The sequence below is a fragment of the Mus caroli genome, chromosome 6 (genome assembly GCF_900094665.2).
Source record: "Mus caroli chromosome 6, CAROLI_EIJ_v1.1, whole genome shotgun sequence".
Lineage (NCBI taxonomy): Eukaryota > Metazoa > Chordata > Mammalia > Rodentia > Muridae > Mus > Mus caroli.
Window position 1 is genome coordinate 29,735,332 of NC_034575.1, and position 23,544 is coordinate 29,758,875.

General features: G+C 45.2%; 1 protein-coding gene across 2 annotated transcripts in view; it reads right to left on the reverse strand.

Annotated features, from left to right (window-relative positions):
* Window positions 1-23,544, reverse strand: part of LOC110296995 (solute carrier family 23 member 2-like) — a 41,263-nt gene that overhangs the window by 7,228 nt on the left and 10,491 nt on the right. For both annotated transcript variants that reach the window (XM_021165802.1, XM_021165801.1), the window contains 5 exons: window positions 7,365-7,524; window positions 4,816-4,997; window positions 3,641-3,761; window positions 2,664-2,820; window positions 1,459-1,712 (listed from right to left, as the gene is read on the reverse strand). In XM_021165802.1, coding sequence (XP_021021461.1) covers window positions 1,459-1,712; window positions 2,664-2,820; window positions 3,641-3,761; window positions 4,816-4,997; window positions 7,365-7,472 — 822 coding nt within the window. In that variant the 5' untranslated portion in view covers window positions 7,473-7,524. The remainder of the gene's footprint in view (window positions 1-1,458; window positions 1,713-2,663; window positions 2,821-3,640; window positions 3,762-4,815; window positions 4,998-7,364; window positions 7,525-23,544) is intronic.

A 23,544-nucleotide genomic window follows, 5' to 3' on the forward strand; every position in this document is an offset into this window, starting at 1 on the left:
AAACTATGCCCACCAAAATTTGTTTTGTTGATGGAATGTAATTTTCTGTTCTTCACAGGATGTGTACCCTTTAACAGGAGGAAAACTGTTGCTGCTTCAAGCTTATACAGCCGGCTGCTACATTTGTGGTGCACTCACAGCCTGGATAAAGGGCTCTGCAAGCCTTGGGAAAGCATCAAACTCTCTAGGCTTGTCAGAACGGCAGTGGAGGTGGTTGGGGATTTGGTTGTGGATTTCAGCTCCAGCAGTAGCACGGGTCACTTGGGGTTCGGGAGCAGAAGGCACAATTCCTCCAGGATGCACACTGGAGCCATGGAGGGAGGGAGCCACAAGACACTGCAAGTTGGGATAATGAAACACCATCCTTCCTAGACTCTCTAGGAGGAAGTGGCGGGGGTGTGGGGGTGTGGAATAGATGTTACACAGAGACTAGTCAGAACTGGGCTCTAGAAACCGGGCAGTCAAGTTATGGGTGGAGTGGAGATGTGTAAGATCCTGCTAAGAGAGAATGTGAGGCCCTACTGGACAGGGACAGTCAGTCTGTGTCATCAGGAAGGGAGTCAAGAGGGCCAGGCAGGGAGCCCTGTAGAGAAAGAAGAACCTAGAGGAATGTCTCAGAATGTCAAAGATGACATGAGTGGCGGAATGGGTTCCCTCAGACACAGACTGCAGAAGAATGGGTGTGTTTCAGAGGTCTCTGGTTGTCAGGGCCCTGGGGACCTAAGGTGGAGCTGGCTAGGGACAGCTGAATATTCAGGGCCAGGGTAAAGGCAATGTCTGTCCCACCACAACCAAAGAAGGCCACATATTGACATCAGGGTCATGACCCCTGCAGAGATAGCCCATTCTGAGCCCCTAGGCTAGTCATCCTCAGCCTCCCTATCACTTCGTCCCTCATTGCCACGTCATAACTGTAGTTTTGCTACTGTTATGGATTTTCTACTGTATAATGTAAATATACGATATACAGGGTATCTGATGTGTGACCCCAAAGGGAAGCCATCATGTGTCGGTGGCATCTGTGGCTTTGCTGAGTCCCTGAAGGAAAGCCATACATATTCATATGTAGCCTTGCCATGCTTGGCAAGGGAACTTTGCAGAGGTGCCTGAGCCGGGAATGGCGAGTTAGGGATGGTCTCCTGACTCACACTGGTAGTTCAGCATAACACCGTGTGTTTTTTGTGAGGAGGCAGTGTTTCACATCTGTGACAGGGGAACGAGGAAGAAGGAGCCACAGTCTAGGGACAGGACAGCCTGTAGAAAAGGCCTGCCTTAAGGAGTGTTTCTATGTTCCATACCTCTGCTTTAGCCCCCATACAGTCCCCACCTCATTTCTGACTGCTAGATCATCAGGGTGATATTGATCTAAACCCAGTCTTTGTGAGTTGTCACAGCTACAACAGGAAACTAGTTTGCAGGAACCCAGCCCCGCCCCAGGAACCCCATCAGTGGTCTTACCCTGGTGATGCCCAGTGCCCCGACGTTCTCACTGTAGGACGTGGTACCATTCCCGGTCCCCCAGGCCCCTGCCAGCAGGCAGCCAAGGCCCTCAATGCCAATGCCACGGTTGATGGCATGTTTCGGAGGGGGTGGGGCCCCAACCAGCCGAGCACAGGCGTGATAATCACCCACCGACTCCACCATGGAGGAGATCACTCCAGCAATGATTCCAAAGACTCCAGCCAGGCTGATGGTGGGGAGGCCCCACTGCCCTGCCAAGGGGACACAAGGGGACCCTGTCATTTCTTTGTCAGAAGGGTCTCTAGAAGCTTAACAAGGCTGGGAAGTTCTCAGCTGTCCAGAGGCTTTGGCAGCTTCTGCTCTGCCTTTCCACTCTGAGGGTAGAAATGGCGCCTCCTTCAAAGGGCGCCTTGGAGTTGTTGGAAGGTAAAGTTGTGACTAGAAAGACATATCATGAACTAGGCTGGCCCATCCTTCAGCCCTGGTTACTTTCCTATACTTCAAGGTGAGACCAGAAGTAGACTAAAGGAAGCTCTGATCTCCCTCCAAAATATTCTAATTCAGCCCTAAGCCTACCAGGACCTATCATGAGACCCAAATATCTTCCTGGAGGTCAAGATGACCTCTCTTGCATCTTCCCTCACATACCCGAAGGCCAAGGGGCCCAAGACCAGGGGGTTCTGGGTAACATGGAGGAAGGTACAGGCCTTATGCTAGTTCTGGGAAAACTCTTGGAATAATGGCATTTGGTCTACTGTTCCCAAGGGCTTTTTAGAACAACCACGGCTTAGTGGGTAATGAACATAGTCCCAGATTCTTAAGAGAATGGGGCAGGAGGACCACAAGTTAAAGGCTGGCCTGGGCTGTGGAGTGAACTCAAGGTCAGCTTGAGCAATTTAGCAGTACTTTGACTCAATATAAAAAGCAAAAAAGATAGCTGAGGTTTTATCTCAGAGATGTAGCAAACGTGGAACAAACATGGAACCTGGGCTCGTTTCCCAATAGCACATGCACACCTTAGAGTAGCCTGGGGCCTCACTCCTTACCCTGTTCTCTTAGGGGTTATACATGGTCTCCCCAGAGCCCATCTTTCCTTGCAATCTGTCCCTAACCCTTTCAATCCTCCATCCAGTGCCTTGCATCCCATAGATTGTCTGAGGAAGCCCGTGTCCCAGATCATAAGGACACCCATTTCTCCTCACCTGGGTAAGGGAAGCGGAACCAGGGGGCCTGGCTCAGGACGCTGCCTTTGGTGTCTGTACGGGCCATGTATCCATATGCCGTGGGGGACTCAGGGAGGGTGTTGGTGACAGTGAGCACGAAGCAAAAGAGCCACGAGAGGCACAGAGCTAGCAGCACCTGCCAAAGGGAGATGCCCTTCACACGCTGCCTGCCCCACCCCTTCCTCTAGATGTGGGGAGAGGGAGGTGGGGAGCTCTGAGACGTGCTGTGTTACTGACTTTGCTACTGACAGTGGGAATCTGCTGTGTCCATGGGTAAATTAGCACATTAAGGGAGCAGACTAGAAACAGAGACAGATAATTCTCTGTGGAAAGAGACCTTGGGCAGAGTGGGACAGAATGATGTTGGGCCGAGCCTGCGGCAAAAGGGTCACAATCTGGCTCTCACACTTGTCTTCATCTGTGCCATGGATTAAACCTGATCCTCTAATAGAGCCTGAAACGAAGTGGAATCCCAGAATGCTTTGCGAATTCTCCCCCTGGGAGAGCATTGTGCAATATGAAGCTGTTCCTTCTGGGGGTCAGAAACAAGTGGCAGTATCTTTCTAGAAAGCTCTGGAAAAGGAGGTACCCATAAGTCATCGGAAGTGAAGCCGCTGTTCTAAGAACTTGGCTATGAGAACAGCCAGGAGCTAAGGCTGTCTGTCCCATACCAGTTCTCAGAGTAGGGACCTGAGATGGCACACCACCAACCACTAGGAGGTGTGACACCACACACAGACACACAGACACACAGACACACAAGACACACACACACACACACACACACACACACACACACACACACACACACACGTACACCCCAGCCTCCTAAGAAAAAGGCTCCCTCCAGAAAGGAGAGAGCATCGGTTTTGGAGCTTGCCGGGCATAGGGAGCTTTCCCTACCTGCTCCAGGTGAGCCAACCCAGAGTGAAAAGTGGGTGAGGGGCAGTTCTTACAGGGAAGACCTGAAACAGGTTGAACCTGGAGATGTGACACTTCTTCCTTCTTCCATAAACTGGCACAGGAACCATGACATTTTTGAGGTACTGAGAAAAGAGCACGATGAGGAAGATGGTCCTGAAACAGAAACAGATGGCCACGCCTACTTTGCTGGGCTGGGATCCTCATGGCCAGTTCGCAAGGTACCCCAAGGAATGGGCCAGGAGGCTGAGCCATCACGTGCCAGTGGCAGCAGTGACTTTGCTGAGTCCCTGTGGAAAGCACTGGCAAAAATCCTGCCATCCCTTGAGAGTGGTTGAGCCTTAGTGGGAGACACTGTTGGCTGAAGGGAAATAACGGCCCAGGGGAATGTCACTTCCGGCAGACGGAGAGAAATGAACTGTGGCAGCAGGATCGAGCCAGCTGTCACTGAGGCCAGAGTCAGAGATGTCTCCCAGGCAGTTCTGCATCCCTGGTGCCCCCCACACCTCCTCTCGGCCCACAGGGGCAGAGTGAATGAGAAGAGCATCCCTAAGTTCAGTGTAAACGCTGGAGGCTTCACTTCCCCTGGAGTTTCCGCGAGCCTCCTTGGCTGTCAATCACACCACCCGAGCCCTGCACACACACAGCATCCTCTGACTCACTGCTGACTCCCAGTATTGCAGGTTGTTAGACCTCAGCCTTCTCTCGTAGACTACAACAAGCCTGCAAGGTGGAACCGTTCTTTTTTTTTTTTTTTTTTTGGTTTTTCGAGACAGGGTTTCTCTGTATAGCCCTGGCTGTCCTGGAACTCACTTTGTAGACCAGGCTGGCCTCGAACTCAGAAATCCGCCTGCCTCTGCCTCCCGAGTGCTGGGATTAAAGGCGTGCGCCACCACGCCCGGCTTGGAACCGTTCTTTGTATCCTTCTCACCTCACCGAAATCCTAGCTGGCCGGGACCGGTAGAGTCAAGTTTTCATAAACACCACATGTTCTTATACACTGTTGTGATGAACAGGTTGTCGATGTGAATCAATAAGAGTAAAACATCTAATAGTAACAATAAAATTTAAGTATCAACTGTGATGCTTTTTAAGGTATGGTAATGCCCATGGAAGTATTTATAAGCCACGAGGGTTTACCAATATCCTGGACTCCTGTAAGTGTCCCAAACAGGACTGAGATGGCCTGCCTTTCTTGGAGAATACTTACAGGGCAGAAATCCCCCAGTGGATCCCAGCATCACTGCCGGCAGAATCAAAGAGAGGCAGGGCCACAAGGGAAATGGTCGGCGCGATGGTCAAGGGGCCGATGAAGCGCATGAGAAAGCCGATGAGGCCCGAAAAACCCACCAGCATCTGGACACAGGAAGCCACCATGATAGCACCCTGCAGCTGGAGGAAAGATGTGGGACTCAGCAGGAACCGGGCCAGGCCACTCCACACTGCCCAACCTGATTACACCTGGGGATCCCCCAGGCAGCACAGAGGCTAAGATGGACCATAAATTGGAACATCATTTACAGGAGATGAAACTGGAATTTCATGTCATTTTGATGGGTCAGTGTATTTGACTCCTCTTTCTGTGTCTTTCAAAATTACCACCGAAAGTGTAAAGCCATTCTTAGTGTGTGGGCTGTTGAGGAGCCACGAACAGGCCAGGTTTGGGTGTGTGCTGCCCTATCTGTTGAGTTGAATGAGTCATTCTCCCTTTTTGCTTTAACGGTATGGATGGAAACTCCTCTTCTATTTTCAAATGTTTTATTTTAGCTTGAGACGGGGGTCTCGTGTGCGGGCATTTCATGTGTTAGCGATCTGAACTCGGGTGTCCACACTTGCATTTCATCCACCGAGCCACCCAGCTGTCTCTCAGCCCTGCTCTTACCAGCTTTGTACTCGGTGTTACCGTTTCGTTGTGGGTGTCTAGCTGTGCGCTGATGTTTAGCTAGCCCACTGAGGACTTCTGTGCTTTTCTTCAGTTTGTGTATTCCCCAACTCTAAACTATTCATCTTTGTCTCTCTTTAATATTACTGTTTCTCTGTTTTCTCCACCACCTTCCTGAGTTCCTATTAGATAGATTTCCCTTCTAGCCCCACATTTTGTCACCTCAGTTTCAGGCTTTCTGCTCTCTACAGTCACAGCCACCTTCTCCCTGCTGACCCTTCACTTCTGAACCTCCTCTCAGCTGTGTCTAAATTCTTTTTATCCACTAAGCTCACTTTAAAACAGCATTTGAAAACATTATTTTATGTATTGGCACTGAGTGGCCTGGGGTCCATGTGTCATGACACTGGGCAATAAAGTTATTACTGGTTACCACTTCTGTCTCCTACATCCCCGCCCCTGCCACTATTTCTTTAAAAATAAAATCTCCGTTCACTTTTCTTTGATAGTTCCTTCAAGCTCAGCTTTCCTGTGGCTGTTTTCACCAGTGACTGGCCCTGAGCTGCACAGTCAGCAACCACCTGTGGCTTCAGGAACTGAGGTGTGGAGAGAGATGAATGTAGTTCAGTGGACACAGACATGGGGATTCCATTCCATTCCAAGAGTGAATTAAATAACCGAGCACTGATCAATGACAGCAAAGAGGTTGGCATGACAGGGCTTTCTCTGTTAATCAATACCGGAGGAAACCGTGGCCAGCAGAAAGAGCTAATGACGTAGCACAGGTAGAACTGGTCTTGTGGCTCGTTATGCTGGGATTCTTGAGGACCATGTTAGGGAAATGGAAGGCACACACACACACACACACATACACACACACACTGGACCACCAGAACCCAGTCCAAGGCCCTGTGTTATCCAGTAGGACTGGTAGACTTTCTGCGAATGTCCAAGAAAGAAAACATTTTTACAGGGGCTGGAGAGATGGCTCAGTGGTTAAGAGCACTGACTGCTCATCCAGAGGACCTGAGTTCAATTCCCAGCATCTACATGGTGGCTCACAACCATCTGTAGTGGGATCCGATGCCCTCTTCTGGTATGTCTGAAGACAGCTACAGTGTACTCATATAAATAAAATAAATAAATAACTCCTAAAAAAAAAAGAAAGAAAGAAAAGAAAAAGAAAAGGAAAACGTTTTGGATTGTGAGCACCACCTGTGGTTTCTGTCTCATAGTACTTTTTTCTTTTTTTCAAACAACCTTTTCAGAATAGGAAAGCCATTCTTTGACCATGGCAATAAAAGAACGGGCCATAGAAGCTGGAGAGAAGGTTTCACTGGTTAGGGGCCCTTGCTGTTCTCATAAAGGACCCAGATTTATTTCCTAGCACCTACAGGCTGGCTAGAAATCACCTCTAACTCCAGTTTCAGGGGATCTGAAGCCCTCTTCTGGCCCATGAGGTCACAACATGCATGTGGTGTGCATACATACATGCAGGGAAAACACTCATACACATGAAAATAAAAAAATAAAACAGGTCATAGGTGAGAATTGGTCCAAGATCCCAATTTGCTAACTCCTGATATAGGTAGGGCTCCCTGCATGTCACAAATACACAAAAACCAATGCATTAAGTAAGTATGAATGTCACTTGCACTCTCCCTCCTGAACACACAAGAGTGGTGTCAAGGCCTGTCTATCCTCTGTTCCCGTGGTCTCCATCCACGCACACTCACACCACTGGAATGCCAGCTCCCACAATGGTCCACATTGACCCTTGTCTGTGTCCGTGGGATAGGTAAGCCGTCTCTCTTACAGGGAGTTGGATAATAACTATTAAGCAAGTGCATCAACTTAGCAGCCAGCTCTCCTGTTACCTCTCGGATCCTCTTCTGCCACTCCTCGATGAATTCAGGAGAGCTGGTGTTCACCTGGCTGGCATTGAGAGTCCACTCTGGGCATTTCCAGGCAGGAAGAGAGAGCATGGCCAGAGAGGGAGCCACAAAGGCAAAGGTCCCTCCTTGAAGAATGGGCAGCCTAAAGGAGGGACAAAGATGTGGTTACCACCTAGATCCTCCTACACTGGCCTGTCCCAAGACCCAAGGTGCTTTTAAGCCCAATCCCCAACTCAGTGACAACACATGGCCCCTGCTCCTTCAGTTGCAGGGAACTCCTGCTGAGGAGTTCCAAGGCAAGGCCATGAAGCCTGTGTGACTCTGGACAGTTAGCAGCAGTGGTCGGGGAAAAGGCATCCAGACCCGGGGTCAGGCTCTGAGGCCTGCTCGAAGGCAACATGGAACCTGGAGACTACAGTAGGTACCACTCTCCACCTCAGACCTGAAGCGCCCTCCGTGACCCCAGCACAGTTCACACCATGCAGTTCTCCACCTCCTGTCCCCAACACGTCGTTTCCACACTGTTGAGAGTTGTGCAGTGTCAGACTGGAGTTGCTGGACGCCTTTGGTTGCCTATGGGCCAAGGGCAGTCTTGGGCCTCTGCCCTCAGGTTCCTTCTCACACCAGGCTTGAGGGCCATTCTCCTATGTGTTACCTCCAGACAACCCTCTCACTCCTGGGGTGCTTCTTCCTCTATCCTCTGGGACAGCTAGCAGGGCTTCCCCAGACTGCACAGAGCCTGTGCAGTAAGTAAGCAGCCTTTGACAACTTGTTCGACAGCAGGCCAGGTTCACCTACCTCATCCCATCTCTGGACAATAGGATTTGGGTGTATAGAGGACTCTGCCATCTTGAATACAGCTGTCACTGTAACCTACTGAATCTAGGCACTCATTGCAGGGGGGAGGCAGTACAGGTTTGGAGGATGCATAGGTACATGTCTACATATGTGGACCATCCTGAGTATGGGTCATTAGGCACTATCTACATTATTATTTCTTTAACTACCTGCCTGTCTCGCCATCCCTGGCATTACAAGTGCACATCACCACAGGTGGTTTTTGGTTGGTTGGTTGGGTTTTTGTTCGTTTTTTTGTTTGTTATTGTTATTTTGTGGATCCTGGAAATCAGTTCTGTGTCCTTGCAAAGCAAGCAGAGTCACTCTATATCTTTGAGCCCAAGTAGGGCCAACATGCAGCTAAAGTGTAGACACAAAAATCTAGCCATCAAGTTCCAAAATAAAATAGATCACAGGGTGCAGAGAGGGTTGGAACATACAGATGGTATTGTGTTGCTCTGTGTACATGAATGTAGGCGTGTGGCTGTCTTCCTTTGAGAATCCTAAAAGCTAATGTCCCAGAGTGTGGGGGCAGAAAGGAGAAAGCATGGTCTATGTTGTTGTAGGGAAGGTAAGCATTGAACACATGATACAAGATACAGAGCTCCCAGTTCACCATTCAAGCATAATTCCACACATCTGATTCATCCATCAAATGCTCACCCAGGGCTTGCCATGTGGCAGGCATCAGAGCTAGGATGGAGAGGTAACACCCACTTGTACAGTCATCATCCTTATCCACTTCTTCTCCATGGTTTCAGTTACATGTAGTCAAATGTACTCTAACAACATTAGCATTTATCTCAAGTCTTTAGGAAGAGATCATTATCATGATAAGGTATCGTAATTATTATTATTATAGTCATTTTATTATTGGTCATTGAATTAATCACCTACCAGGCCTATTCATGAATCAAGCTCTATTACTAGTACATATGTACAGGAGAAAAACATATCGTTACAGGGCTCAGCATTAAGAGCAATTCCACGTGTCCACTGGGATTTTGTAACTCATCCCTTCAGACAAAGGAGAACCAGTTCTACTCTTGCTGTCGTTTCTCTGGCAAGGCTACCCATGAAGCCCTGACCCCACAGGGTGACAATTCATAAGAACTTGCCATCTCTGGTCACTATAAATATTCTGATTACACTTACAAACCACCCACCATGGGAGTGAGTCCTTGGGTCCTGGCCATTATCTTATCATGATGCCCAGGAGGGCAGGAATCCCTCCAGCCCTGAAACTGCCACACCAAAAGCTTGCAGACAGTTTTGGGTTTCTTCTCATTTTGCATGTATGTAATAAGGCTTTTATAAATACCCATTGGTGTTTCATTAGGCCATCGAGGACACACATTTGTTCATGTGTTTCTATGGCCGGCCACCTTTACTATCTATAAACTCACTGCAGAATTTTGATATCGCCAAAATCCAGTTCTAACAATTCTTGCCTAAAGATGCTGAACTTATTTTTTGTTTTATGTTTTATTTGTTTGTGTGTACGCACATATGTGTGTGGGAGCCAGGCAATGACCATCGGAAGGCAACTCTCTTCTTCTACCATTGTGGATCTGGGGATCAAACCCAGGACATCAGCCTTGGTGATCAAACGCCTTTACTCACTGAGCCATGTTGCTGGCCCTCATTTTCATTTTTAAAAAGTGTTTTCTAAGTTGGGAAGATAGAACCTGCTGCTCTTCCAGGGTACCCAAATTTAGTTTCCACACACATATAGGGCAGCTCACACTGCCTAGTCTCCATTCGCTCTCGGGCAGTGCTGGAGTTTGTGAGCTAACCCAGATGTGCTTCTCTGTGCCTGTTGCCTGAGATACCACAATACGTGTTAGGTGGAGGGGCTCACTTTTATTGGCTCCACTAATTCATTTCGAAACATATCTTTCTGGTGTTATTGTGGGATCTACTTCAGGTCTCTGTGCCCACTCTTCATTTCATTCCTGCTTTGTTAGATTTGATTAACTGAGCATGCTCTCTGGGGTCCCTGACAAGCTGCCTATTAATTTTTACCTGTTTGCTTAAAATTCATTGTGTTCCAAACAGGAGTCAGGGATCATGTCAATGTGCTACAACACAGCAAGGGCTCACCACAGTATATTCAGTCCCTCCAGTTTCACTCCCATCTTCCACTCCATTCCAATTCAAATAATCATCATAGGGAGAGTGGTCCAGGCTCAGATGGGTGGGGTTGGTACAAGTTGGTACAAATCTCCATTGCTACCATTACAACTCCCCATAGAAAACACAGGCAGACTTGGTCTGCCTGCTCTGCTCTCCTCTTCCCTCCACTACATGTGTGTGTAGTGTATGGAATGTGTACATGCTTTGAATGTGCATGCCTATGTGTATGTATATATGTGGAAGCCTCTGTGGGTACTGCACACATGTAGACATGCATGCATGCAAAGCACCCATAAAAATAAAATAAAACTGGGCAGTGGTGGCGCACGCCTTTAATCCCAGCACTTGGGAGGCAGAAGCAGGTGGATTTCTGAGTTCGAGGCCAGCCTGGTCTACAGAGTGAGTTCTAGGACAGCCAGGGCTATACAGAAAAACCCTGTCTTGAAAAACTAAACTAAACTAAACTAAACTAAACTAAACTAAACTAAACTAAACTTAACTAAACTAAACTAAACTAAACTAAACTAAAATAAAATAAAATAAAATAAAAACAAATACTTTAAAGGATGTAGGATCTTTAAGATACCATTTTCTCACCTTAATCTGAAAAATAAAAAAATAAACGTCTTTATAACAGATAGTGGAGGCAACCTGGGTTTTAGCCTCTACCCTTCCAAGGGCTTAATTTATCTCTCTCACGGCTAAATTAACATATGTTCACAACTTTGCCTAGTGGGGAAGAAACCCTCTCCTCTGGGTTGGCCAAACTGTAACTAAATTAAATTTCCTCTATCAAATTCTGTTCCCTAGTTCCTTTGGCAGACAGGGGGCTGAGGTGGTGGTCTGTGAATCTAAGTAGCCAGACATGGTATCCATCATGCTGAAAACGTGAATACAAGTGTGTGCTTCTGCCCTCAGCAGCCCCTCCTCATTCCAACCTCAACTGTGTAGCAGAGGGTGACCTTGAACTACTTATCCCCTCTGCCTCTAATTCTTCAGTGTTGGAGTTGAATCTAGGGCTCCCAGAATGCCATCCAGGCACTTTACCAGCTGGCCTACATTCCCAGCCCCCACTGTTCTTCAAGCACCATATTCTCTGTAACTTCCTAAGCAAAGTCATCTGCCTTTTTTCTCGCTACCTTGTCCCTCAAAATACAACAGTATTATGCTTGCTACAGTGCCTGTACTTCTTTATTCATGTATTTGATTCCTTTAAAAACTGTGTATGGATGTGTGCCTGTGTACATAAGGATGGCACAGATGGAGACCAGCAGCGGGTGTCAGGTGTCCTAGAACTGAAGTTTCGGGCAATTGTGACAACTGACAGGCTGGGAACTGAACTTAGGACAAGAGCAGTATTCCCTCTAAATTACTGAGTTGTCTCTCCGGCTCCTGATTCCTCTTTTGAGAGCCTCAAATCCTTGAGAGGAATAATCACAAACAAGTAGTAGCCCTTATTGATAGCAGACAGTCGTGAAGCCAAAGGATAAAAACAACTAGTTACACTGACTTCCGGGTCTGGGAGCGCTGCCCCCATTGCCCAGCTACTTGCTTCTGTGGAAGCTGATCTGATTTAGTGCAGAGACCAAAAGCTGTACTCTCTCTAATTTAAATTTCTCTCATCCTTAGCCTCAATCTGATAATATTTATTAGGAGAGGAGGCCTCTGGGGAAGGATTGGGTTTAAATGAAGTCATGTAGATGAAGTCTCCCCCCAAGAGAAGATTAGTATCTTTATGAGGAGAAAAAAAACATGATGAGAGCTTTTCCTACTATGTGGGAACCCATTAGGAAGGCTGTCGCCTGGAAGCCAGAAAGCCTGTCCTCACCAGAGCTGAACCACGAATGCACCCAGATGTCAGATCTCCAGCTCAGAACCATGAGAAAAACACAGCTCTGTTGGGTGAACAGAACTGTTCAGGAGGGAGAAAGAAGCACACTACAATTCTATAACACTGACTGACTGGTTAGCACTTCCTTGTCAGAGCTGGCGAGATGGCTCAGCAGGAAGAGGCACTGGCTGCCCAGTGATGCAAGCCTGATTCCTGGAACTCACATAAAGGTGGAAGGAGAGAAGTGATTCTACAAAGCTGTCCTCTGACCTCTACACACACTCCCAGTCAACAACAATAACAACAATAAGATTGAAAAACCACAACCTTCCTGATGTGGGAGAGTGGAGACGGGCAGTGGTTCGTTCAGATAGAAATGATCTTGGGCTATCTTTAGATTACTGAGTAGTCATTCATCACTCACCCCTGTGTCTCACCCAACGTTCTTGTGACAGTCACCAACCCAAAAGTCTATGGCAGAGACTTCCTTGATTTTCTGACCCTGCCTACACAGCATCTTCACCAGTGCGTTTGACAACACCTTGACTTAGAACTTTCTTTGGGTGAGTCACTATAAAAACGTTCCCACCTTACACTGTTACTCTGAGCAACCAAAATCAACATTCCTGGGCAACAGATAATTGACTCTTTGGCTCAAGAATGAATTCTCTTATTCCTTTAAATGCTATGTTGACAAGTGTTTAATCACTCAGCTCATGGTGTTTTGCTATGGCAGCAGAACAGACCAAGACACTTAGCAAACAAGATTCAATGGAAAACAACTGAATCACTTCATTTCTTTGTGCTTGAAGGGACTCTGGCCAGCCCAAGCATAGCAAACATGGCTCTGCCAAACCTTGCCCTTCTCCCCCATTCCCTCTGAATGCTAAAAATCATTAGATCATATTCATAATACTAACCACCAAGGTCTATTCCATCATTTGGCCACTTCCTTCTCCTTTAATAGGTTCAGCTATTAAAGTACTGAAGTCCAGCAATCAAAAGCCCCCTTTGGTTCACCCAGTTAATATGCCCAATTAAAATTAGATTAAATAGTTCATCCTACCACAGGGCTCTCCCTTTTATCTTTATAAACCACCATTTTCCTATGGGTCCTGTCTGTCTCCTCGCTATCCAGTCAGCCCTTTGTCCCCCTCCCAGGACAAATGGCCCTTCCCCTCTCTCTTGTTCTCTTCTCCTTCTCCCTCTTCCTCTGTCTCCTTTTGTCTTTGTCTTTTATCCCTGTCTTTTGTCCCTCTGGGGCAAATAAATCTCTTTGTGCTGAGAAGTTGGTCTTGGGGGTCCTGAGCCAGTATCATTCACTGTCAGCACATAAGTTTCCTCTTCTACACAATAGGACTAACACTTACACTTGCTTCAAGTGGTGCAGGGGAACTATGTGTGTGTTGACTGTACAGCACACGCACACATGTCATCATGACTGTTATATTCACATGAAAGAGGAACAAATCAGCCTGGCCCTAGTGTTTGGACTGTATCCCCACCTCACCGACAGTGAGTCACACAGCAGGCCTAGGATGTTCTTCTTCCTCACATTGATCTGAGTGGTTTCTCCTTATTTCCATTCCAAAGAGAGAATGTATTAGGAAATGAAATACAAGCATCTGTGATAACAGGAAGGGCAGGCTCTGCCCATCTCAAAGATGGGAAAGGACAGGAAGAGCTAAGGTAATGAAGGCTGAAGTGACCTAGAGAGTGATTGTACTGGCTAGTTTTGTGTCAACTTGACACAGCTGGAGTTATCACAGAAAAAAGGAGCTTCAGTTGAGGAAATGCCTCCATGAGATCCAATTGTAAGGCATTTTCTCAATTAGTGATCAAGGGGGAAAGGTCCCTTGTGGGTGGGACCATCTCTGGGCTGGTAATCTTGGTTCTATAAGAGAGCAGGCTGAGCAAGCCAGGGGAGGCAAGTCAGTAAAGAACATCCTTCCATGGCTTCTGCATCAGCTCCTGCTTTCTGACCTGCTTGAGTTCCAGTCCTGACTTCCTTTGATGATGAACAGCAATGTGGAAGTGTAAGCTGAATAAACCCTTTCCTCCCCAACTTGCTTCTTAGTCATGATGTTTGTGCAGGAATAGAAACCCTGACTAAGACAGTGATTAAATATGTTAAATATGTCTCTTCCACATTTTAATCTACTGAAGGAATGCAGAAAAATGTAAACACCTTGAGCAGCACCTTAAAACAAAGTTCAGATGTGACTACATCATCAATAAGGACTGTTCCTGGTCATCTGACATGAGTGTTATCCTCAAAACCAGAACTTCATAGGTGACCTCACTGATGACCTATCCCAAGTGCAAGATACATGTCCATGAGAAACAGACCAAGAGGCCAGCATCTTCTTCCCTCCCTCACTTCGCCAATCTCTCTTGATTCTCTATTGCTAACGAGTTTATGTGCAGTTCTCTTAAAACCTCCAGACCTGATGTCTGACCTTCCAGCATATCTATGGGAGGATCCAAGAAGTTGTGATGAGACTTGTAGATGATGCTGATGCAGCAGCCCAGGGTCCACCCTGTCTGTATCCTTCAGAATTGAGAGTCTCAGCTTATGAGACCAAAAGGGAAGGGGATCCTGCTGAGACTTTTAGAATTCTGAGCCACTCTCCATCACGTAATGAGAAGTTTAAAGTGCACTGAGAAGATGAGAATACTGGAAGCTGTCCATAATGAAGAAAGGAAACCTGGGGCAATCAAGATGATACAGTAAGTAAGGGCACCGGTGGCCAAGCCTGATACCTGAGTTATAACCCTGGAACCTGCATGGTAGAAGGAAATAACTGTCTCCTGTGTGTTGTCCATGATGTATGCTGTACCTCCTCTGATAAATAAGTGTAATTTTTAAATATAAAAGATGAAGGGAATATTTTGTCCCAGGAACTATAAGCTCAATGACTTTACCGTAGAAGAAGTAAACAGAACCGGAGACTGCCAGCTTCTGGCCTGGAAGCTAACAGACAGCACCTAAGCATCCCAAACAGGGCTCAGGACCCATTTGCAAAATGAAACTGAAAGTTTCAAGAGTTCGAGAAGTTGCTGTCAACACCCAAGTGTTCCAGACTGGAAGAGCAAGGAACACCATGTTGACATGTCACTCACTGTGACTCAGTATGTCTCATCATAGTCTGTGACTTTGGCCTGTGCAGAATCTTACAGCAAGAAAGTAAAGGATTCCTTAGTCTGAAGACTTAGCGAAGACTTTTCTGTAGGAAGCAAGTGAAACAGTGTAGGTGGCCACAAAATACAGAAGAGGGAACACTCCTAAATGACTTTGGGATAATCTTTTAAAAGAATAAAACTCTAGTAGAAAACAAATGATGGTTTGCATAGATGAGACAGATATACAATACATCCCTTGAAAGAAGAATTTGACATTGCAAAGTTGCCAGATATCCCAGATTCATCTATTGAGGTAATGCAAATGCTACCAGCATTCCAAAATGTTCCATTTCACTCAGCAAAATGCTTTGAAAATTAATCTGGAATAATGAAAAAAAAAGCTAGAATAATTTAAAGGAAAATACAATAACCATTCAAATGCAACTGTCCATGATGAATAATTTAGAAATAGTTTTAAAAGAAAACGTAATGAGGAAAAACAAACTCAACCAAAAAAAGTATGTAACAAAGTTATCAATTTTAAAACAGAGAGAAACAGGATTGAGAGATGGCTCAGTCTTTAAAAATGTTTGCCACACACGTAGGAGGAGAGGAGTTTGGAGTCCAGCAGACATATAAAAACTTGGATTGTCCCACACAACCCTGTAACTCCTGCAGTTTGGTGAGCAGAGACAGGAACATTGTAAGATTTGTTGGCTGCCACCCTAGGTGAAATAACACACCTCCAGGTTCAAGAAGAGAGCTTGCTACAAAGGGACAAAGCAGAGGAACAGAGGACACCTGGTACCTCCCTCAAGTTTCTGTTTGAGTTATGTGTGGTCAAGGAAACACATGTACATACACCACACAGACAGACAGACAGACAGACAGACAGACACACACACACACACACTTATTATGTAGTTTCTTCTGAAATTAAAGCCTTCCATTTTGAAGGGAAACTTAAGAAAGGATGCTTGTAGAAAAGAAAAACAGGATGTTCTAAGGAGGGGTGACATATTTCAAGGAAGCTCATTAAGACAGGAAGTACACAACTCAAAATAGCTTCAGGGAGTCCCTGAAACTGATCAGATTCACTAGGACACACCCTCCCTTCCCAGATGTATATAAACTGTAAAGACTGCTGAGAATCACTGTCAAATGAGCCAAGCTACAAAGAAGACTCCCAAACAAGCCCATCTGCTGGAGGAAGCTGAGGCTCGGTGGAATTGCCTAGGGGAAACAAAGACCTGTTGAGCTGCCTGCACTGTGCTTCAGGTTCCCAGCTTTGGTGAGCTGTCACTCACGCTGGCATGGGCTTTGGTGACACCATTGTCTTTGAGTCATTTCTGCTCCTGTAAACAACACTCACCCATGTTTCTGTAAGTAACCCCAATAAAACATTCATTTGCTAATTTGGAGTTTGGTTGTATCCATACTTTGGTCAATAGTCAGTTCCCTATCAGGAATGAGTAGATGTTTCTTCAGGTCTCCCATGAGATTCTGGTTGAAGACATAGAAGTATTGTTCATTCTAAAAGAGAATTCCTGGGATACATAAGAATTTAAGGGCTGGAAAGATAGAGGCCCCAGCTGCCGGCCTGCCAGCCCGAGCTGGGCATCTGGGCCCACATGATGGAAGGAAGACTTGACAGCCACAGATTGTCCTCTTGATCGCTCCTGATCCACTGTGGCAACTCCCCATCCCCTGCTCATACATAATAAACTGTACGTGAAAATAATTACTATGGATGGATGTGTATCTACTAAGAACAGTATGTCCACAAAAACCTGGGAAGATTATGGCATGATGTATTTCATCATAACAACAACAACAACAACACACTTAAGTCTAAGGTGCACAGAGTCATATACTTTCTTGAAAAATCAGGTGATTATTCAATAAATAATGCTGAGAAAATTGATGTTTCGGGGAGAAATGATCATTTTCATCCCTAGAAACATAAACTCTTTAGTGTACAAAAGTCTTCATTAAAATTAATAATACACAAAATATTTATGATAATTAATGAAGACAAAATCAATATTCTCTATATATAATATATATAATATGTAATTGAATCTCTGGTTAAAAGGAGAAACTGGATTTATGATTAAAATTTCCCCTTCTTGATACCACTAAACTGACATTAAAATATATTTTAGGAGCATAAGTCCCAAGGATAAAGAGAATGGAGCAGGAAACAATTGTGCTACATTTTGGCAACAGAAGAAGATGATGGGCAGTAACAGGTCTGCCACCCGCAAGAAACTGGACTTACACGGGATCAGGTAATTAGCAGTATTCTGAGAAGTCTCAGAGATAGTCCTCAATGTAGGTATAAACCTGGAGCCAAGACAGGTTTTAAACCCCTCTTAAGTACCACTGGATGTCTTGGCAGAAGACTTGAGGTCTGTTGTATGGAAAGAGCAAAGCGCGGGGATCTCTGGGCAGGCAGACGGCAGGCAGAGTTGGATGTGGCGGCTGGAGGGGAGACCATCCCGACATGGGCCCTCCAGTCAGTGTGCACACGTAGAACACTAACGCCCCTGCTCATAATCTACCCAGAGTCCAGAATTCTTCTGGCCAGCTCCTGTCCCTTCAGGAAAGAGACTATGAGATCTTTTTCAGAATATTACAGCAGCATGGGACGGAAAGCATAGAGATGCTGAGAATCAGACTTCTCCAGCCCCAGTGCAGCACCCACAATTAAGGGCAATTTGAATTGTGGCCCTGGCAGTTGGTTGTTGAGCATGTCTGCATGTTGGACTAGAGTGAAGGCCAAGGGTCCACTTCAGGTTCAAAACCTCTGGTCAGCCTCTTGGAACAGTAGTTCTAAATATGAGTAGATACACAAGGATCATAAGACAACTAAGAAAATGCAAGGGAGGGCTGGCAAGATGGTTCAGGGAGTAAGAGCACTGACTGCTCTCCCGAAGGTCCTGAGTTCAAATCTCTCACAACCACCCATAATGAGATCTGATGCCCTCTGCTGGTGTGTCTGAGGACAGCATAATAATAAATAAATCGACAGAGCTAGCAGAGGTCCTAAAATTCGATTCCCAACAACCACATGAAGACTCACAACCATCTGTACAGCTACAGTGTACTCATATACATTAAATTAATTAATTAATTAATTAAATCTTTAAAAAAACAAAGGAAAAGAGCCAGATAAAATTAGCTTTAAAAATTTTTAAGTATTATTCCTTAGGAGTTCAAGATCATCCTTGGCTTTTTAACAAGTTCCCTTCCTTTAAAAAGAAAAAAAGAAAGGAAAAAAGAAAGGAAGAAAGGAAAAAAGAAAGAAAGACAGAAAGAAAGGAAGGAAGGAAGAAAAAAAGGAAAGGAAGTATTCTCATACCTAAAAGACTTTACAATCATAAATCAAAAAGAATATGAATAAAAAAGGAACATTGTATTCAGAGAACAAAAATAGCTCTTGAAACAATATTGCAAAAATGAACCTAAAAAAGACTTTAAAAATAAAAAGTTGTAACTTCTTTCCTCCAAACAACAAAAATATATAGGCATATAAATAAGAAATAAAAGTTTAAAAAAAAATTAGAGTTTTATTCTATAGAAATCCAATACCTGAATAATAAAAGTTTCAGAAAGAAATTCAGAGGAGCTAAAAGGTCAGTATTTATGTGTAAAAATATATTATTTAATAACAGCAACCATGGGTTGTGGCTCTCAAGTGTAGGTTAGAGAGTGCAGGCTCACATAACATGCACTGATGTTACTCTGTAAAGACAGAAATAGTACGCCGGGCAGTGGTATCACAGGCCTTTGATCCTAGCATCTGTGAGTCAGGTGAACTATGAGTGTAAGGCCAGCCTGGTCTTCAGAGCAAGTTCCAAGACAGCCAGGGCTACATAGGAAAACCTGTCTTGAAAAAACAAAAACAAACAAACAAAAACCCAAAACCCAAACAAACAACAAGACAAACAAAGCAATGAGTATCTTTCCTCCCCATAAATTATCTCATGGACTTTGAAGGCAAGTAGATGACAAATAATGAAAAATGTAATAAAGAGTGAATTAAAATCACTCTAAGTATACACCTCAGAAATAGCCACCTTCTCTTTCCACATTCTCTTGATCTAAAACTGGACACACCTTCTTAGCACATCTCTTCAGAAGAAACCCCCTTTTAATGCCAGAGACAGTTACATCCAAAGCTTCACACAGGCCTTTTATTTCCTCCAGAGATTACCCAGTAAACTCAGCGTCCTATTTGAAATAAATGCCTTTGTCTCATGTTACAAACTCAGTGGGTTTCAGAAGTGAGCAGTAAGTCAGGGGGTACACAGGAGAGCCCCCAGAGTCATGTCACAGGAGCTCTGAGGACCATCAGAGGCTACAGCTACCAGCCCCACACTGGGAAAGGCCTTCACAGCTCTCAGGCCAGGTACAGTGGGTGTCCTATCCTCCCCTGGAATTCACTTGTCATGTTAACCAGGTTTGACTTGGTGTGACTGGCTGGTTTTGTGTGTTGAACATCAATGTGGAAGTGTAAGCCAAAAAAAACCCTTTCCTCCCCAGCTTGCTTCTTGGTCATGTTGTTTGTGCAGGAATAGAAACCCTGACTAAGACACTCGGTTTTCTGAACTCTTACGACAGCACCAGCATCTGTGTGTCATAGGTAGACAAGAACTGCATTATCTACTGGCTGGCAGACTAAACACATCTCTGTGGGCCTTTGATTCATTTCTGAACTCATTATGATAACCTGCACCTCACTCCTGGGCAGTTACTCATCAGGCTGTGATGGTGATGGGAAGCCCATTTCTATGGGTGGGACCAATGGAGCCAAGCTCAGCTTTCTGTCTGCTCCCTCATAGTCGACTGATGTCAGCAGGATCCACTTCGTAATTTTATTTCCCTCGGGTGTAAGTTCCTTGAATTCCCTGAACCCTGACTCCTGACTAGCTTGGGCGGCTTACAGAACACCTGGAAGGCTAAGCTAACAGGTTCAATCCTCTAACCAGCTGAAATCCTGTTTATTGTCATAATATCAGAAACAAAAGTCTGGTACATTAACAAATCAATTATCTCATTGTACAAATAAGAAAATCCAAGATAGCCAAAGTGATGTTCCATGTTCCCACAGCTCAATGCTAGGACTAGAATTTGGGCCTCAAGCTCTTCCATGATTATAACTCACAGCATCAAATGCATGCAGTGTGCCTATCACACTGCCTGCTAAATATTTACATTGATGCCCAGGATTAAGAATGCTCTCAGCGTTTGTCAGAGAAGCTTCTGCTCATCGTAGTGTTTGGGACTGCTGATCCGAATCTCTGGCCCAAAGGCAGAGAAGAAGGAACAGTTAGAGCACTCAGCTCTGAAAGGAGCACCTACATCACTTACCTCAAGCATCAGGGAACAGCGTGGAGGGAAGTGCAGAAAGAATGTCAATGGTCAGGAACAGAGGAGAGCATCGGGGCACGCTGTCTTAGATGCAACACAGCCATGGCACCCATGAACCCACCTTGGCAACTGTTGCCAGCACAGCACTGTTATTCTGCTATGGATGGGGTGGAACCTCAAGGCTCCAGCCCCTCCTGGATGAGCTATGGACAGTTAATAGTTGCTAGGGGAGAGGGAAACATTTCCTTCAGTGGTGCAGCCTCTGGTAAAGTGCCATGCTGCTGTAAATCACCTCTCACTTGTGCTTCTAATAAGCAACCCTAATGAAGCTAGCTGGGTCACTAAACAAACAAAAAATACATAAATAAATAGAGAAAAAAAGGAGGAAATGGGGGGAAGACTGGTTGGGAATAGCAAGCAAATCACGAAGAGTGGCAGGGGACCAGAGATGGTCATGGGGGTAAAAAGTATCAAAATACAATATGTGCATGAATGCAATGGACAAAAAGATATTAAAAAGAGGCACAGATACAAAGTAGCCTTAAAAATTAATAGCATCAGATGTTTGGTGGGGCCGTACTACAGTTGCTGGTGTAGGGTCTGCACAAGAGCCTCTAAACATCCAGTCATAGATGAGGGGGGAGCGCCAGATGTAGCCGCTGGTGAGTAACCACCCTTGCTCCAACGGAGAGCTCCACACTCACGCCCAAGAAGGCGGTCGGTAGGTCGTGCTTAAGCCCAGTGGGTCACAAAGCAAAACCAAACCAAAACAAAAGACATTAAAATAGAATGGGGGCGTGGTAAGAGGAGAGGGGTAGATATGGTGGGTGGAGAGAAGGTGAAAGGAGGAGTGATCAGAGTCTACTATGTATACCTGTATGAATCTGTTGAAGAATGAATCAATTTTTAAAATCCTAGTGATATGTTCACTAATGATGTACCTGTACTGTTATAAAATTTGCAGAGCAAATGGCGTCAGACATTAGCTATACAATCTCTTTCTACTGTCACGTCTATCTATACCCTAGTGTTGCATCAGATTTCCAAGACAGTGAATACTTGAGGCTTTTGCTAAGGGGAAGCCGAGTAGAAATAAATTTTGTTAGAATGGACTGGGATGTATTTATACGGCTCGAGGTCAGAAAGACACCGGTGTGTAGTTAATTTATTGCTTAGTTATAGTGTCGTCATGCTTTCCAGAAATATCCCCACTGTCCCAATGCCAACTCACTCAAAGTCAGCAGGACACAAAGGTCTAGGACCAAGGGTGGCACTGGGACATCAAGGTATCCTCTAGTCCATGGCCCTGACATGTGGGTGAAGAAAGGGGTAGCTGGGGAACAGGCCTGGAAATGAGTGCGGCTAAAGCTACCTTTGTAAACATTGATGATAATTAAATATGAGGAATCACCAGAGAAAACATGGCGATCATTGATGGAACACACAAGCTGGACTCTTTCTACTCCAGGAAGCAGGGACAACTGTAAACCAGGCAGACACGTTGGTTTGCTTGTTTACTTTCGGTTAACAGTTTTGAGTCAGGGTCTCCCTGAATAGCTCTGGCTAGCCTAGAAATCACTATGTAGTCCAAGCTGCCCTTGAGCTTGCTACAATCCTGTCTCAACCTCCTGACTGTTGGGTTTATAGGTGTGGACTGGAAAACCCAGCTTGCACCAGGCATCTTCAAGATTCGAGTTCTTGCAGCTCCAGAGATTGCATAGTGAACAAGCACTTTGGCCTGTAACTGGGAGTTTAAAATTTTTTATAAGGTGCAGTAGAGTTCATGGGAATTATTCTGCTTGAAGGCAGAGTGGGGTCGGGCCAACAGTGACGACAGCAAATAACTGAAGCGTTGTCTCCTAGTCTATGGCCAATGAATTATCTTTCCTTCTTGCTACAAAATGAAACCACAAGACACAAGAGGAGCAGCATAGGTGACTGACTGTCAGCTAAATAATAATAATTTAAAAGTAATACTACATTTGGGAATGTTTGCTATATGTGGTGTTTATCTGCTTTTTTTAAATTGCAATTTGGGACTGAGAAATGGATCAATGATCAGGAGAGACTGCTTTGAAAGCAAGAGATGCCAAAGTCAAATCAAAAGAAAAAAAAAAAAAAAGGCTAGAGATGGTCATGTGAGCCTGTAACCCAGAAATGAGGGGACAAAAATAGACAGATCCTGGGAAGCTTTTCATCAGTCAGTGATTCTAGCCAAAATGGTGCTCCTAGCCAAAGAGATACATAGTATCCTCTTCTAACTTGTGTATGTGTGCTCATGGACACGCATGCCTGCATGTACACACACCCACACACAAAAATAGAGTGTGGTGGCTCATGCCTTTAATTCCAGCACTCAGGAGACAGAGGCAGGTGGATCTCTGTGAGTTCAAAGTCAGCCTAGTCTACAGAGGGAGTTCCAGGACAGCCAGGGCTGTCACATAGAGAAATTCTATCTAGAAAAAAAAAACAAAAACAAATAAATAATAAAAATATAAGAGAATTTGTGATTTGCTATTACTGATTACATTTTTCTCTATGAATGTTCTCATTTCCATATAATTTTGTATTCATAATTTTCTGTGATCTTTCTTAAAAATGACACTAAAAACTCTAGCAGCTCAAGCTATACAAAAACAAAAATAGCTATCTCTCCTCAGGACTAGGAGCTAAGAAAATATCCAAGGCAGGAAGCACTGGACACAGATGGGTTTGGCTGAAGGAGGTGAATAGAAGGATCGAGAGGTTCTTCAGAGAGAAATTCCCAGGCAGTGACCTGCAGCTTCTGCCCTCCACAGTGGGAGAGTCCAGGCCCCTGAACTTCCCTCTAAATCACGTTCAACTCTACTTGAGCTGTGA